This window comes from Sciurus carolinensis, chromosome 5 (genome assembly GCF_902686445.1).
Source record: "Sciurus carolinensis chromosome 5, mSciCar1.2, whole genome shotgun sequence".
Classification (NCBI taxonomy): Eukaryota; Metazoa; Chordata; class Mammalia; order Rodentia; family Sciuridae; genus Sciurus; species Sciurus carolinensis.
In genome coordinates this window covers 145,370,235-145,385,884 of record NC_062217.1, presented here as the reverse complement: position 1 = coordinate 145,385,884, position 15,650 = coordinate 145,370,235, and the positions used below count along the sequence as shown (strand labels likewise).

General features: G+C 44.8%; 1 protein-coding gene across 3 annotated transcripts; it reads left to right on the top strand.

The window, feature by feature from the left end:
* The first annotated feature begins 2,879 nt into the window (after positions 1–2,879).
* Positions 2,880–15,650, top strand: Opalin (oligodendrocytic myelin paranodal and inner loop protein). 3 transcript variants are annotated; one of them, XM_047554133.1, is made up of 7 exons: positions 2,881–3,251; positions 6,944–6,979; positions 9,462–9,566; positions 9,985–10,203; positions 11,460–11,585; positions 13,492–13,548; positions 15,061–15,650. In XM_047554133.1, the coding sequence occupies exons 4-7, from the start codon at positions 10,147–10,149 to the stop codon at positions 15,229–15,231; spliced, it is 411 nt and encodes a 136-aa protein (XP_047410089.1). In that variant the 5' UTR covers positions 2,881–3,251; positions 6,944–6,979; positions 9,462–9,566; positions 9,985–10,146; the 3' UTR covers positions 15,232–15,650. The 3 variants fall into 3 exon arrangements, with proteins under 3 accessions (XP_047410090.1, XP_047410089.1, XP_047410087.1); XM_047554131.1 differs by lacking the exon at positions 9,462–9,566 and having other exon boundaries at positions 10,168–10,203; XM_047554134.1 differs by lacking the exons at positions 6,944–6,979; positions 9,462–9,566 and having other exon boundaries at positions 2,880–3,251; positions 10,168–10,203.

The window sequence follows — 15,650 nt, the reverse complement described above, 5'->3', positions numbered from 1 at the left end:
TCCGAAGATACACATTTAAGGTTTCTAATTCCAGCCCTAACAAAAGTTTATGTGTGTTTCAAATGGAATTTGGGCTCTGAGTGGGATTTACAATTCCAACCCCAGACCTAGTCCTTTTCGGGGGGGATCATAATCAGGATGAAGTCCTTCTAGTAGCAGGCAGTTTAAGCTGGACTTTGGGTTGTTTGGGGCTGGGATAGAGTTCATGGGTGAATGCCTTAACTGGGTCCCCATGAAAGGGCCAGCTGTTGTTAGGGGGGTAGACAAGTGGGAGATACCAGGCTTCCACTCAGTGTGATCTCTGTGGGGTTGGAAGTGCACATTCAGGGATCTCTGTGATTTTTCAGGATTTGAATGATCCCTGATTGAAGATGTTTGTGATATCAGGAAAGTGTGCTAATAAGGAGGAAAATTGCATTTTGAATGTTATACCTAGGGCTAAACAAAGGTGACCATGCAGATAACATGGATCCTGAGGTGAATGAGTTAAGAATATAGTTAATATAAATGTTTGTTTATATGTGCATTCACACATTTATGCATCTGTAAATTTGTTTTTTTTATTTTTAAGTGCTTTCCCAATGTTTAGTTACCTGTGATTCACTCTAACCAGTGAACTTGCAAGTATCCTCGCATCACTGAAAGCCAGGTATATGATTTCTTTAATACAGCCTCTCAGGTAGATAGTGGTTGTTTAGATGAATTGTATATTTTTGAGAATTTTTTTCTCCGTCTTCCAAAATATAGCTTAGAACTTCTATATTATTTAATATTAAGCATTTCTCAACTGTTTCAGAATTGATATTTATGCATTCCTGTGTTCAAGCCTTTGGGGATGCTTATTTACTTAAAGGTTAAATTTCTTAAAGAAATCTAAAAAATGGATATGTAGGAAGTCTGAGAAATTGTAAAAGAAATACTGGTGAAATGGACATAAAATGTATCAAAGACCAATATGAAAATCAATAAAAGCAATGCAGACAAAGGACAGACACTGTAGAAAGAAGATAGTTGAAATATAAAAGCATTAAATGTCTGGGCAGATGAAACAAAATGATGGACTGTGAGTCACCAATGAGACATAATTACACAGAAAGAGTAACACAGGAAACAGTTCCTGTTGTAAGTTTTCAGTACAGTTGGGGAGTTAGAACACATCACATAAATACACCAAAAGTTGGTTTCTGGAAGCATAAATACTAACGGAAGGCAGCCACCATGTAGCAATCTGACCACCTGAGACTACCATACAGTAAGGAAGTTCAGGCTCACCATAAGGAAAAGGAGGGGGGAAAAAAGAGGGAGGGAGAGGGAGAGGGAACTGAAGAGGGAGGGGACGGATAGAGACAGAGAGAGGGAGGAGAGAAGTTATTCTAGCCCAGATGGTACATTTGTGAGGGGACTCAGGTGTCTAACCAGGATGGGAAACCCACCTAATTCAAGGTAATCTGGTCGTGCCACTAATTGTCCTTGTCAGGATCACTAGCAGCTGCCAACTAAGAATCAGAGGGCTGCTCCATCTTTTCTTAGGTAGCGACTGACAGAGTTAACTGCTACCCCCTCTTCTTGAAATGGTTATTTTCTGTGACCCCAGGCCTCTGATTTTCCTCTCATGCAGCCTTCCGTGCTGGCCGTACCTCCTCTTCCAGCCCCCTAAGTGTCCTCGAGTCCTGGGTTTCTATCCTGGTCCCCTGCTCTGCCTACCTGCAGCTTTAAACCCATCCACAGTGCCACCACCAAATGGCCATCTTCAGTCCCAGACCACCTGTATCTTGAGGTACAGCCGCTAAAACAGAGCTGTAGGTCCCCAACTCTGTTTTCCCAGTAGCACCTCCCTAAGCCAGCAGTGCCTGGAACCCCACTAGCCGAGCCCCAGCCCAGGAGTTGGCTTCGTTCTGCCCTTCCCTCACCTTCCCTCCCTTCTCTGCCTCATATTTTCACATCGTCAAGTCTCACTGCCTTCACCTCCAAAATGGGCCACAAGCCCATTCCAACCAGTCTCCTGCTTCCACCCCTGTCCCTTGCTTCCACCCCTGTCCCCTGCAATCCATGCTCCATGGAGAAGCCAGGGTGAGCTTGTTGGTATCAGTTGGATCACACTCTCTCTGAAAACCCTCGAAAAGCTTCCTAATGCTCTAAGAATAAAAATCCCAGGGGCTGGGGGTATAGCTCAGTTGGTAGAGTGCTTGCCTAGCATGCTCAAGGCCCTGGGTTCAATCCCCAGCACCAAAAAAAAAAAATTTCACCCTGCCCTGCCTTGTCTATGTCATCAGACCTCAGACTCGCTTGCTCTGCCCTTACCCTCTTTCTAGGTGGCTTCCTGGTTTCTGTTGGTCCAGATGCACTGGACCTTCCACTTCCATGAGCACGTGGAGGCTGTGGAGCTTGGCCTTTGCTGCGCCTTGTGACCCTCTTCCCCTCTTCCAAGTGCACCTTGAATGTCATCTCTGGAGTTGTCTAAAGCTATGACCTCTGGTCACTTCACTTGCTCTTTCTTTAGGCCCCTCTTTGCTCCTCACGTGGTGGTTTTCATTTAAATGACCAATTGGTTGCAGTTCTATGGTTTTGTTGGCAACTCACTCACCATCTTAAGAATCCATGGCAGAAATCCTAAGCTACAGAAAACCACCTGTGTCCACAGCTTCCTCAGCTAGAGGAAATGTGAGCACAGGTAGCAGAGGAGCCCAACTCACTGACCGCTGAGTGTGCCCTCACTAGCAGCTACAGCTCTGCCTCAGAGTGGCTCTGACACCCGCCCTGCACACATCCTCAGCAGAGGCTGGTAGCGTGGGGACTCTGTCATGGCCAGGAACACGGTCCATGCAGACGCCTGTCAGCTGGGGACAGAGCGGCCACTCTCAGCCCTTGTGATCCATTGTTTCTAAAGAGCTGGCAGCTGCAGGAGCCACCAAGCTCTCAGGCCAGCTGTGGTATCTTTGCTGAGATCGAAGAAGCTTGCCTGGATAGTAAGAAGGACAGAAAATAAAGGCAAAGAGGATGGAGGGCCCGGGCCATTGACAGTGGCCAGGGAACAGGAGCCCATCTTTCCTGAGGGACGGGCTGAGGGCTTGGCTACTCCCCTGCCCATAAATGGCTTGGCCAAGGCTCTCTTGGAGCCACCTCGCCCTGCCTCCCCAGCTCTCCCAGCTGGATGTTCCTACAAATGGGAGACCCAAGCCAATAACCCCAGTGAGAAGGGAGCTTGCCTAGGGCAGGGTTTGGAGAAGGTTCTTGAGAGACCGTCGGCAATGGTGAGTGAGTGCTAGCATCTTAGCCTAACCTTCCTTTCTATAAAAACGAATTCTCAGGCCTTAAAGCTCTGGTCTCCTAATTCAACTAAGTATAACTGCACCCTTGGCACAATGAAGGAACTTGGGTTTTAATTATTTTCCTGTATGTGAAATACTAATTCTTCTCCTACACTCTTATCTAACAATAGCTGATCTCATCTTTTATTTTGATATTTTTGTTGTTGAACAAGGATGTGGAGTAGATGTCTCAGCTCTGTTTGCTTCCTGGGGAATCAGGGGATCTCATCAGTGATTTACCTTTCTTGTATGTTCCGTCCGCCTTCTGCTATGTTATCAGCAACATGCATGTTCATAAGTTGCATCAGAAGCTTCCCACCTTTCTTATTGACTTATGATATGTATTTGGTTTTGATTCAAGTGAAGTTTGCTAAGTTAGGAAAGAAAACAGATGAGGCTTCTGATTTATTAAAGGATTACAGAAACAACCTGGATGTCTGTTAACAGATGAATGACTGAAGAAACAGTGGTGTGTGTGTGTGTGTGTGTGTGTGTGTGTGTACAGAATGGAATATTATTTAGCCTTTAAAAAGGAGGAGTTCCTTGGGTCAGCTGTTACTTCCTTACACTGGACTTTCCATCTATCTAAAAGGGAGGAGATCCTACTGTTGGCTACAACCAGTTTGGCCCTGAACATTATGCTAAAGGAAATAAGCCAGACACAAAAAGAAAAATATCACATGGTGTCACTTGTGTAGAATCTAAAAACAAGAAGGGAGGATTATTCAAAGAAGTTAAATTTAGACATTAAATTAGGAAGACCTGTGGTCTAACCAGATATACTGCTTACCAGCTGACGATCTCCAGAAACCTATCTTGTCTGGATTTCCTCTCCTGTGAGGCAGGGATAACAGTGCTCCCTCATGGGGAGGTTATGAGAGCAGTGTCTGACCCAGCACACCCTCAATAACTGCGTCATTGCCCCATCTGACTCTCTTCCCCTCACAAGCAGCAAACTCCTAGTGAAGGACAACATCCTCCTCGGGAATCTCCCTATAGCTAGAATACCTGCTCAGACGAGCCCTAGGCAAGAAGCAGATCAGTTGCTGGCACCTTGAATTTTGCTACTTCAGGCTTACAGTTCCATGCAGTAAGAACTTCCCGAGGGGCTTCTCCACCCTCACTCTGCTGGCCAGGCCTTGAAGAACATGGCACCACATGATCCCTCATGCACTAGAGTATTTTACAGACTAGAAGGAGCTGCCACAGACATTATATCCCTTATGTTTACACTGCGAAGTGGGCAGGGCCAGTTAATAGTATCCCATTTTGAGCCTGGGGGAATGAGTTTGCTGTGAGGAGATGGAGACCTGAGAGTTTGAGCAATATAGCCAAGATCGTACAGCCATTAGACGGCAGAGACGGGATTCAAACCCAGATCAGGTGGTTCTGAGACCAGGGTTGCCTCATCCCACCCAGCTGCATCTCTAAAGGGCACGGCATCATGTTTTTCTCGCCCTGAGAATACTGTACTGTTTCTACAAAATGTCTTTCTAAAATTGGCCAAAATCATCGTCATCCAAACATTGATAAACAACACATGCAAAAGCCTGCTTGTTGCTGTCTCGCCTCTTCTGTCCTCCCCACAAAGGAAGCTTTGTCCGGGGCCCGCTGACATCAGAGCCCAGCACTCGCTGATGAGATAACCTCTGGGCAGCTGCTTCAATGCCTCGCAGCCCGTTTGGTGATAGCATGAAGGACAGTGGTTAGATCCCTTGAGCCAGAGGACCCTGACCTGAGGCTCAGCCGATCCCTGCCTAATGGTGTCCCAGAAGAAGAGGTGTAGAGTGCCTGCAGTTCATCTGCAGAAACGCAGGAGTTATCTGGAAGCTGAGTGGAGTGCTGGAAAGAGGCGGTCACCAGGAGACCCAGGTTCTGGTTGCAGCTGATGAGTTGTGTGGACTCGGGCAACGCGTTGCCATCCTCCAGCGTTGGTGTCCTTCTCCGTAGCTGGAAGGTGCCCTGTTGCTAAGAGACAGAGCAGTGAGCAGAGTCGCCACTGAAGCTTTCGAGCTGGACGAGGCCATCTTTTTCTTTTTCTTTTTGTAAACTATGTTTTAGTTGCAGATGGACACAATATCTTTATTTTTTTAAATTTATTTTATGTGGTGCTGAGGATGGAACCCAGTGCCTCACACCTGCTAGGCAAGTGCTCACCACTGAGCCACAACCCCAGCCCTGGATGAGGCCATCCTAATTGAAGGCTGAGCAAGGGGGAGTATATGTTTGGGTGCTCAAAGCACTCTTGGTTCATGGAAGATTTTCACCTTCAGTAATTCACCTGAATTCTGACCCACCTGTTAGCCAAAATGGGTGTCCTCTTGGTTTTGCTCATTTGGGGACTATCTGCTACAACCATTTCTCAGTTCAGATCAGGGTCACGTGGACCAAGTTCACTGACCTGTTTTCAGAGTGAGGCTCTAACTGCTCCTATTTGTCCATGAGATAATTTCTGATGAGTCCCTAGGTCTCAGTCTTTTCTGTACAAATGAGATTTGGAAGTGTAAAATGACCTTTGAGGCACTTCAGGTTCAAAATGTTAGGATCCTTTGGGATTCTTTAATATTTCACAATATTCCTATTTTGGATAATATGTAATATTAAAACTTAGCAAACATACTATTCTTAGAATGATAGAACCTATTCTGGGGGGACTGCAGGAAGATCAAGAACCTGAGTGCAGGCTGAGCGCTTGGTGGACAGGGAGGCTGGGACTGAGGGAGGGTCCGGCCGTGGGGGCATTAACCAGGCTGGCTAGACTCAGGGCTGAAGTTCCAGGAAGTGGAGACAAGGCCACTGCAGCCCAGGGGCACCTGGGCCAGAACATGTCATCTGCCCAGTCAGAGAAGGGTCCACCCACTGTCAGATGGGGAAGGGAAGAGCCTGGAAGACACACTAGTGAGCCCAAACTGAAGGGTGAGGGAGGAGAGGAGCCATGGCAGCCTGGGCAGAGCCTGACCCTGAGGAGTGGGCACCTGGGCAGGCTCTTTGGTGCCCCGCTGACCTTGCGATCTTTAAACATGGATTCCACATGGGATGGGCAAGACTGGGAGCTGGGCGAGGGGAAGGTGGAGGTGGGAGGGCTTCTCCTCTGCCACCCTGACCAGTCCAGCTCCACCGCCCAGAACCTCTGCCTTGGCTTGGCGAAAATGAAAGGCTGATCTCTCCCAGCGAACTCTCCGGGGACGGTGGTTTAGGATCAGGCGCTAGAACGTGCCTCTGGGGGGCTCATCTTCTGCTCCACGCAGAAAACACAAAGTACTTCTAAATTCCTGCAGTTCTTTCCCTGAAAGGAATTCTAGGGGGGGGGGGGAAAGAATTTCTGCACCTTGCTGAATTTCGGGTGATGTTTCTACTGCCCTCGTGGGTCAGGGCTCCTGGGCCAGACCCTCACAGGCTGGACCCCTAATCTGGTTGGTGACCTGGAGGAGTGTGTGTGTGGGGAAGACAGACAATCTGAGAAGGGGCTCCTGATGACCTCGGCTCCCCTGCTCCCCTGCTGCCTCTGGGGCTCCCGGGCTGATTGATGTGTGGGATCCATACTTTCTTGTGGAATCACCAGCCGTGGGGAGTTTAAGGACTCAGGAGCTTGCTGGCCGTTCCTGCCAAGTTTAATGTTTCCTCCTCTCTTGCAGAGCTTTTCACTCAACTTCACGCTGCCGGCTAACGCAGTAAGTACAGCCACCCTGTTCACCAGGAAGGCAGCCAAGGTCAAGGCCGAATTTACACGGGAACTCCAGAACTCTGCCCCACGTGCCTCGAGTGCAGTGATGAGTTAGCCTGTCAAAGGCAACGGTGAACAGCTGAGGGGTGCCGAGAGCCTCATTTTCAATATAAAAATTATAACACACCGACACCCCCGGACCTTTCATTCCAATCGACAGAAATTACGGCATTAACCCTTTCCCACTCTTTATGGACTTCACATAAATCTTGACGTTCACTCTCGTGTACTAGTGTGTTCTTACTCTCCGTATAATTTCATACCTTTAGATGTTTTCTATCAGTCTTCACAACCCTAATGGAGGGTAGTCATATGTGATTTCTTCAAGTGAAGTATTTCCTTATTTGATTAATTATAATTGGGAGTGACTTTGTGATTAGTGTCATTGTAGACGATCCTTGTCTGCATTTAGGATTATTTCCTCAGTATATATTCTGGAAGAGGAACAATTGGGTCAGTGATGAACATGTTCAGGCTCTTGATTATGTGACTTAGTTGTCAGTCAAAATGGAGACTTTTGGGTTGTGCAGGGTGAACAGTTTCAATCCACAGTGGATCTGCTGGCTTCGGTCCTCACGCTGTGCTGGGGTGGTGCTAACGGCTGGGTTGTTTTCCGATCAGTACTGTGCCATGATTGAGTACGGCATCTTCCTGGCCCAGTGTTTTGTGGGTTGACTGTGCTGATTTTCTGATGAGCTACGTGGTTATTCAGAGGACTCCTAAGCTTGGGCTCATATTCTCTGTAACATGGGGGCAAAGCTCCAGAGAGTAGCAGACAGTTAGACCCTGGTAACTTCCTGCTGCACTATGGTGCCCGCCAGCCTGTGTCTGGTGACTGCCCCTGCCGGGTGGGGGTCCCTGCCTGCTGAGCCTTGACCTGCCTCAGTGCTTCGGCCTCTGCCTGTGTCCGTAGACAGGTTTCTCCATCCCTCCTCTTCCTGTCGAAATCTTTTTCCTTGGTCACGGCTTCAACTTTCCCTCAGGCTGCTGGGACCCAGCAGGTCTAGAGAGACCCCAGGTTTGCCTTCTCCTGCGTGGCCCATCATTGAGATATTGCAGAGGAGCCATTGCTTGGGCCAGTTGGGGTGAGGGAGGGAGGACGAACCCCTTAGGATGACAGCCATCCCCTTCTGGAGATCCTTCTTGGTGAAGAGCTCGTTGGTCTGAAAACTGTCCCATGCCCACTTTGAACCTGGGTAAGACCTCTGCTTTAGCACTGAGTGCCCTGCCTCCTGGGCAGTCTCTGGAAAGCCAGGCGTCAGCCATCCGACTTGGCGGTGACGTTTCTATTGATAAGCCTTCTCTTTTGGTGCTGGCAATGCCAGTGCACAGGGAAGTGGGGAAGGTGGTTGCCATGGTCAGAGCTTCTCCACAGGGAGTTTGGAACAGGGCTGCATAGGCAAGTCAGGCCCTGATGGACCGTTCTGAGCTCTCAAGTGTGAAAAACTGGGTTGGAGTGCTGCATTTGACCTTGGAGGCAGGGTAGGCACAGTAGGTAAAAGCATGGGTCCCAGAACCAGACTACCTGAGTCTACCACCTAGGGCTGTGTGACTTCACACAAGTTGCTTCACTTCTCTGTGCCTCACTTTTCTCTTCTCTAAAATGGGATCATTATAATCTTGTCTCACTGTTTGTTGTGAAGAATAAACGAGTCAATCTGGGAAAAGTGTTTGACAGCCTAGCAATGAGCAGGTGTATACCAGAGCAGAAAATTCCACCCGAGAGAGGCAAAGAAAGCAAACAGGCAAAGAAAGGTACAGACCAGAGGCCGTGCTACTAGGAGAGGGAGAGAGCTGTGGTTTCATCTGACAGGTTCCCTTTTCTTACCTCCAGTCCCTGAAAAAGCCAGCTTCCCACCTGCCCTGGGGCTTCACAAGGTGCCTCTGCATCCTAAGTTAAACCTGCCCCCCCTTTTATTGCCAGAGCTGCCCCAAGGAAATTTCTGTAATATGAAGATATATGCCTTACCTGAAATGATGGCTGACTTTTCCTACCACTCTAGAAATAAAATGCCTCAGGCAGATACAGGGTTAGTGGGAGCAGGAAGAGTCTGTGCAGACAGAAGTGGGGTCGTTGAAGTACCAAGCGTCCATGCCTGGTTATCGGATTCCTCCTCTAAAGGAACTCCCGGGAAAGAGGCCTGAGCTCGGAATTCAGACACTCACGTTCAGGGCAGATCTATGGCTCTCTGTGGCGCCTTTGGCAAGTCCCGTAATATCTGTGTTTCACTTTTTGGTAAAACAGAGATCATAGCTGTTGAAAACCCCCAGCATTCCCATGGACCCATGGAGGCTGCTGAGAGGATTAAATAAACAACAGATCTGAGCAGAGCTTTGCAGGTTAAAGGGATACACAAGCTCATACTTCTGGTACCCATGTGATGCCCCCACAACCCGAGAGGTAGCTGGCACTGTCCCTGTTTTTTTAGAGGAAGAAAAGAGACCCTGGAGCCTGTGAGTGGAGGAAAGACCGGTCCACTGAGAACAGACCCGTGCTCTCAGTCCCACCCGGGACCACCTGACGTGTTGCTCAGGTAGAACTTTGTTCCCTGAGTTTTATTGATCAAGGCAAGACTCCTGTCTTAAATAGCTCGGAAACGGGTGAGATCCAGCACCCCCTGTGAAGTGGCCATGAACCAGAAACACACATTCATCCAACATGGCCTTGTCCCCAGGAGCAGGAGCCACTCACAGGCTCAGTCATTTGTGTCACTACAGTTGAAGAACAGGTTGGTCCTCCCTAAAGAGTCTCCCTTCTGCCCGTCTTCGATGTTTATACTCACTTCCCCTCTAGCTCTGGGGACAAGTAGGCCAAAGCGTGCCCAGAGTGCTGGGAAGGCCGTGGGGACCAGGGACAGGTGAAAACTTTTTGAGATGAAAATGTGCCACAGCAGAGCCACAGTGTGAATAATAAAGATGTCATCTGAATTGCTGAATTCTTCCTCTTTGCAGTCAAATTCCACTCCAGTTCTTACCTGGGAAGCAGTCAAGGGAGGTTACTGGGGAGTGGTGGTTGCTCACAGCGTAGAGGAGGGGTGAACCCTAGCACTGTAGCCTAACCGCCTTCAGGCTGTCCTGCTCGGGGTGCGTTCTATCGATCTCTGTCTTCTGACGATGTTTTCTGGTTTCACACAGACTTCCTCTCCGGTTGTTACAAGTGGGAAAGAAGCAGTAAGTATGCTCTTAAATGATCAAGCCTTGGCTCCATCATTTATAGAATGGGGATAAGAAAGCTCTATCTGTATGGTGCATCTGTTTTGAGGATTCAAGTTTGCTATGTGAACAGTCACCAAGCCCAGACCCTGGCTCAAATGTTATTCTTAGGACCTTCTAAGTTCAAGAGTGAGGGAGAACCTATAAAATCACAGGTAGATTTCACAAAAGAAGTCAGACACGAACGACCACACACCTTACATTTACATCTATGTGATGTGGAAAAACAGACAAAATTCCTCTATGGTGATAGATTTCAGTATTTTAGTGCTCACATTTGGGGGAGATGAAGGGAGTCTGGGGGGTTTCTGGGGCCCTGGCAGGATTGTTTCTTGGTGTGAGTATTGGTTATACAGTATGTTCATCATCGGGAAGCCATCAACCTGCATATTTATGATTTTATACTTTATTATTCTATAATAAAATCACACCCACCAAAAGTGAAGGAGAACCAAGGCTTACATAGGAATGGCATGTTAATAAGGATCCTGTTGATCGTCTTCAGTATTTCCAGAAACAAGTCTGCAAATGTGAAGTCAGGTGGCTACAAGCCTGACTTTCCACTCAGATAAAACAGACATTTGAAAAATGGTTAATGCGTTTAATATAAATACATATGAAAAGTCACATCAAAATGGTGTAGAACATAATAAAAGCTTTTGCTTTTGGCCAGACTGTGAGGTGAACGAGGCATCTGAAGGCTGTGTGTGGCTGGCTCCTCAGTTTTTCCCACATGGAGACATCTGTGTCTCTGTTCCCAGGAACTCCTGTTTAGATTGGTTGTCCATTCTCTTCTAGATTATGACTCTTGCCTCCTGATTTAAACTAAGTAAATCAAGGTAAATCAAGTCCTATGAAAGCAAGTCCCTTGTCATGTAGGGTACAAACTTCTTTTTTTTTTTTTTTTCTTTTTTTTTATTGTAAACAAATGGGATACATGTTGTTTCTCTGTTTGTACATAGAGTAAAGGCATACCATTTGTGTAATCATAAATTTACATAGGGTGATGTTGGTTGATTCATTCTGTTATTTTTCCCCTTCCCCCCACCCCTCCCTACAAACTTCTTAAAAAATAGTATTACGTTACTCTTCTGATTTTGTATATGACACTGAGGCTTCATGCAGGCTTTTTGTTTTATCTCTAACCTGCTGAATTATTCCTGTCATCTTGGAGAATCGGGGTTTCCCTGACTGTGTTTTTCTCTCTGTGCCAGGACTGTGGGCCCTCTCTAGGGTTAGCGGCAAGCATCCCATCCCTGGTGGCTGCAGCTCTGCTGGTGGCCTTGCTACTTACTTTGATTCACCAGAGAAGAAGAAGAAGCAGCCATGAGTCCGCTGAGGTGATGACCAGCTTCTTAGGTTCTGGATCTGCAGCAGGAATCAGTATTTCAGTGAACTGGCTTTTGGGCTAAAAGTCTGAGAATTCAGGGCCAGTGTTGTTCCCTGAGGGCGAGGTAGTGGAGTTTCTGAGCCACAACTCCCCTTCCAGACCTGACACTGTGCTCAGGCCGACCTGATTTTGCGCACAACCCTCAGGTCGCTTGAGGAAGTCACTGGCCATGAGGATGGTACTCGGGTGTCGTAAAGGAGCCGTGGAGGGGATGTTGGCTGCCACAGCAAACACGTGTCTGCACAGAGGGTCTGTTTTCCAAGCTGAGGGGCAGAAAGGGCCCAAGCTTCACAAGGGGAGGACGGAGGCCACATTAGGGAAGACGGGAGGAGAGCAGTGCGGAGGTGTGCCCAGGACAGACCTGCCCGTTTCCTAGTCTGCACATGCAAGTTTGCAAGATCTTGTGCATCTACCTCCCATCCCTAAGTACCAGATTGCTCAGAATTCAAAGGCCACACAGACTGATATCCATCAAATTTCCCAGGTGTGGTCACATAGACTCTGGCTTCTAATTCCACCTGTTTATGAACATTCCTGGTTGTTTCCACAATGCTAAGTATGCACTGACAGGGAGAGGGAAAACCTTGGTTCTTTCCTAGGCTCTGCCACTTTATGATTTATATGATCCTGGACAAGTGACATTTTCTATGCCTTTGTTGGTTCAATTCAAAAAACGGGTGTTATAAAAACTACCTCCCTGAGCTGGGGATGCAGCTCAGTGGTAGAGCACTTGGCAAGCATGTGCAAGACCCTGGATTTAATACTCAGTGCCAGAAAAAACATAACAAAAAACTACCCATCCTATTTTAAGGAGTAGGAAAAATCATAAGAATAAAATGACATCTTGGGTGGTGAACATCTTTATATCACATGTAAAGGTGTGTTGACAAGCTGTAAACTTCAAACACATTAAGAAGTACTGTAGGCGATGGTGGTATTATTTATTGAAGCAATAGTTTCTCACCCTTCAGTACACTTTAAAATCATCTAGGAGGCTAAAAAATCACCAATAACCAAAACCAATTAAGTCAAAACTTCTGGACAATAGAGCTGTGTCATTGATCTTTTTAAAAATAGATACTTTCATTATGGTTATAGTAGCCCCCCCTCTTATTCATAGTCCCCTTAGATACATTCTAAGATCCCACAGTGGATGCTTGATACTGTGGATAGTACTAAACCCTGTATATACATATATACATTATGCATACATACCTATGAGAAAGTTTATTTTATAAATTAGACACAGAGATTAACAATAACTAATAATAAAATAGAACAATTATGATAAAATACTGTAATAAATGTTTTGTGAATGTGGTTTCTTAACTGCATGGGGTGGGTAGCATGTACAGCATGGATACACTGGATTAAAGGATGATTACTTTCCAGCTGGGATAAAGCTAGATGGCCCAAGATTTTATCATGCTACTCAAAATAGAAATTTTAAATTTAGATTGTTTGTTTCAGGAAGTTTCCACTAACATTTTTGGACCCTGTTTGATCATAGATAACTAAAACTATGGAAAGCAAAATCTTGGACAAAGAGGGATTATTGTAATTTTGAACATATACTGCAGTAAAACAGTACAGTGAATCTAAGTATCAACTCAGGGCCAGTCTTGTTTTATCTCTCCATCTTTCAATTCTGGATTATTTTTATAGTAACTCATAATGATGTTTCTTCAGTTTTTTTTTTAACAGTATCATTTGCTTATATTTTTGTTTTGTTTTTAAAGTTTTCTGGTGATTCTAATATGCATTCAGGTTTAAGAATCACTGAGTCTAATTATGGTTATGGTCAAAACCTGTGACTCTTCACTTCTTTTTTTTTTTTTTTTTTTAAACCAATTTAGGAAAGTGAGAGACCATGTGAAATTACAGAAATCTACGACAATCCCAAGATAGCTGAGGTATGAATTTTTATTATAATCTCTCTACATGACTAACACAGAAGTAAGCAAGCTAAGGGTTTTAAAGCCTCTCCTGCACAGAAGTACAATGTAAGCAAATGGAAGGAATGCAGCCAAATGAAGCTCAAGCACAAAGGGGTTCTCCATGCATTTTTATTGGAGTTCAAGTTAATTTAGCATTAGGAAATCAACTTAATGTAATCTATTTCACTGACAAATTCAAAGAGAGAAATTGTATTACCACCTCAATGGGAGAAGAGTTCAAAAAAAATTCAACAGTCCCTTTTGATATACACTTTCGGAAAACCAGAGTAGGAACTTCTTAACTTGCAAAATAACATCCTTTTTAAAAAATGACACAAAAATCATACCTAAGAGTAAAATGTTGAAAGCATTCTTTTCTTTTTCTGGGATTATCAGATATAAATCAAAGATTCTCATCACTTCTATTCATTTTAGGTCCTAGTAAATACAGTAGGATAGAAAAAGAAAAAGAAAACATAAGATTAAAAAGAAAGAAACAAAATTCACATTATTTGCAGATTATATGATTGCCTACATTGAAAAACCATATAATCTAAACATAAATTATTATAATTGACAAGATTGATATTTGAACAAGTTCACTGAATACAAAAATCAATCAAAGTAATGTGCATTTCTCATCAGCAACAATAAAAAAAGTAATTTTATGAAATATCACTTTGTAGTGGTAATAAAAATATATAGAAAGGTGAAGAATAAATGTAAGAAAGATATGTAATGCTTCATGGAAAATAATAAAACTTTAGTAAAAGACATTGATACTGAATAAGGAGGGTATATACCATGTTCTTGGGTAGGGAAACTCAGTAGTACCAAGATGTCAAACACCACAAATTTATGGTTACTTTGTTATCTAGGTAATAAATGTAATTTAATGTAAATCCTAGTAGATTTTTTCATGAAACTAATTAAAGTTCTACAATCTATATGGAATAAAGCAGAAAAATATTTTATAAGAAACAATGAACATATAAAACAAATAGAATACCAATAGCAAGATGATAGATTTAAACCCAACCATACCAATAATCACATTAAATGTAAATTATCTAAATACCCTCAGTTAAAAGGCAGAGATATTCAGATTGGCTAGCAAAGCAAGATCTAACTATATGATGTTTACAAAACCCAACTTTAAATATACAGACTGGGACAGATTGAAAGTTAAAGGATGGAAAAAGAGATACATGCTAACAATGAACAAAAGAGAGTTGAGTGCCTAAAAGCCTCCCACGGTAGTAAACTCAAACAATTGCAGACCTCTCTTATCGGTTCTCTGTCCCTCAAGGCTCACTGTCTTTCCTTATCTGATGTCCGTGTCTTGAACACTATCGTTTTAAATGTTTTATCTGATTTTGGGTTGTTTCACGTGGGAGGGTAAATGTATATGGTTGCTGTTATTCCATCTTGGCCAGAAGCAGAAATCTCTAGTGTATTTTTTTTTTTTTTAATCTCTGTTTTCTTAAGAATCCTAGGAGGTCACCCACAGATGAGAATACAATAGGAGCACAGGAAGCTCACATATACGTGAAGACTGTAGTGGGAAGCGAGGAACCCCTGCCTGACACTTACCGTCCTCCTGAAGAGAGAGAGAGGAGGAGGGGACTGTGGTGGCTTATTCCCAGACTCCCAGACTGAGTCTCGAATGATGTGGCTTCATCAAGGAGCAGACGGGAGCAGAACAGGGCTGAAACCCAGGGATCTGTGCTTGGAGAAGAGATGTGTCAAGCTGCTTCTTAACCAATTCAAATTTTATTTATAGGTCTGGAACACTTTGGGGTACATTTGTCTCTTTAGGGGATGGTTCCAAAAAGGTTCATTCCAACTCTCAGACCTGGTGGTTTAATAAGCAGTGGAGCACCAGGTGAATTTGCCATACATCAGATAGAGCCCCGTACGTCCCAATCATGACCCCAGTGGGAACTTGCTTTACTTTGTGATCTTGGGAAAAGGGCCTGGTTTCTGAGTGTCTTGCTGCCTTCTCATCTTTTTCTCAGATCCCTTTTCTTAAAAAAAAAAAAAAAAAAAAAAAAAAAAAAAAAAAAAAGGAAAGAAAA

Excerpts from the sequence above, each read along its gene's own strand:
- Opalin (XM_047554131.1), top strand. Across the intron at positions 10,204-11,459 it reads TTACAAGTGGGAAAGAAGCA|GACTGTGGGCCCTCTCTAGG; the intron begins GTAAGTATGCTC and ends TCTCTGTGCCAG. Across the intron at positions 11,586-13,491 it reads GCAGCCATGAGTCCGCTGAG|GAAAGTGAGAGACCATGTGA; the intron begins GTGATGACCAGC and ends AAACCAATTTAG.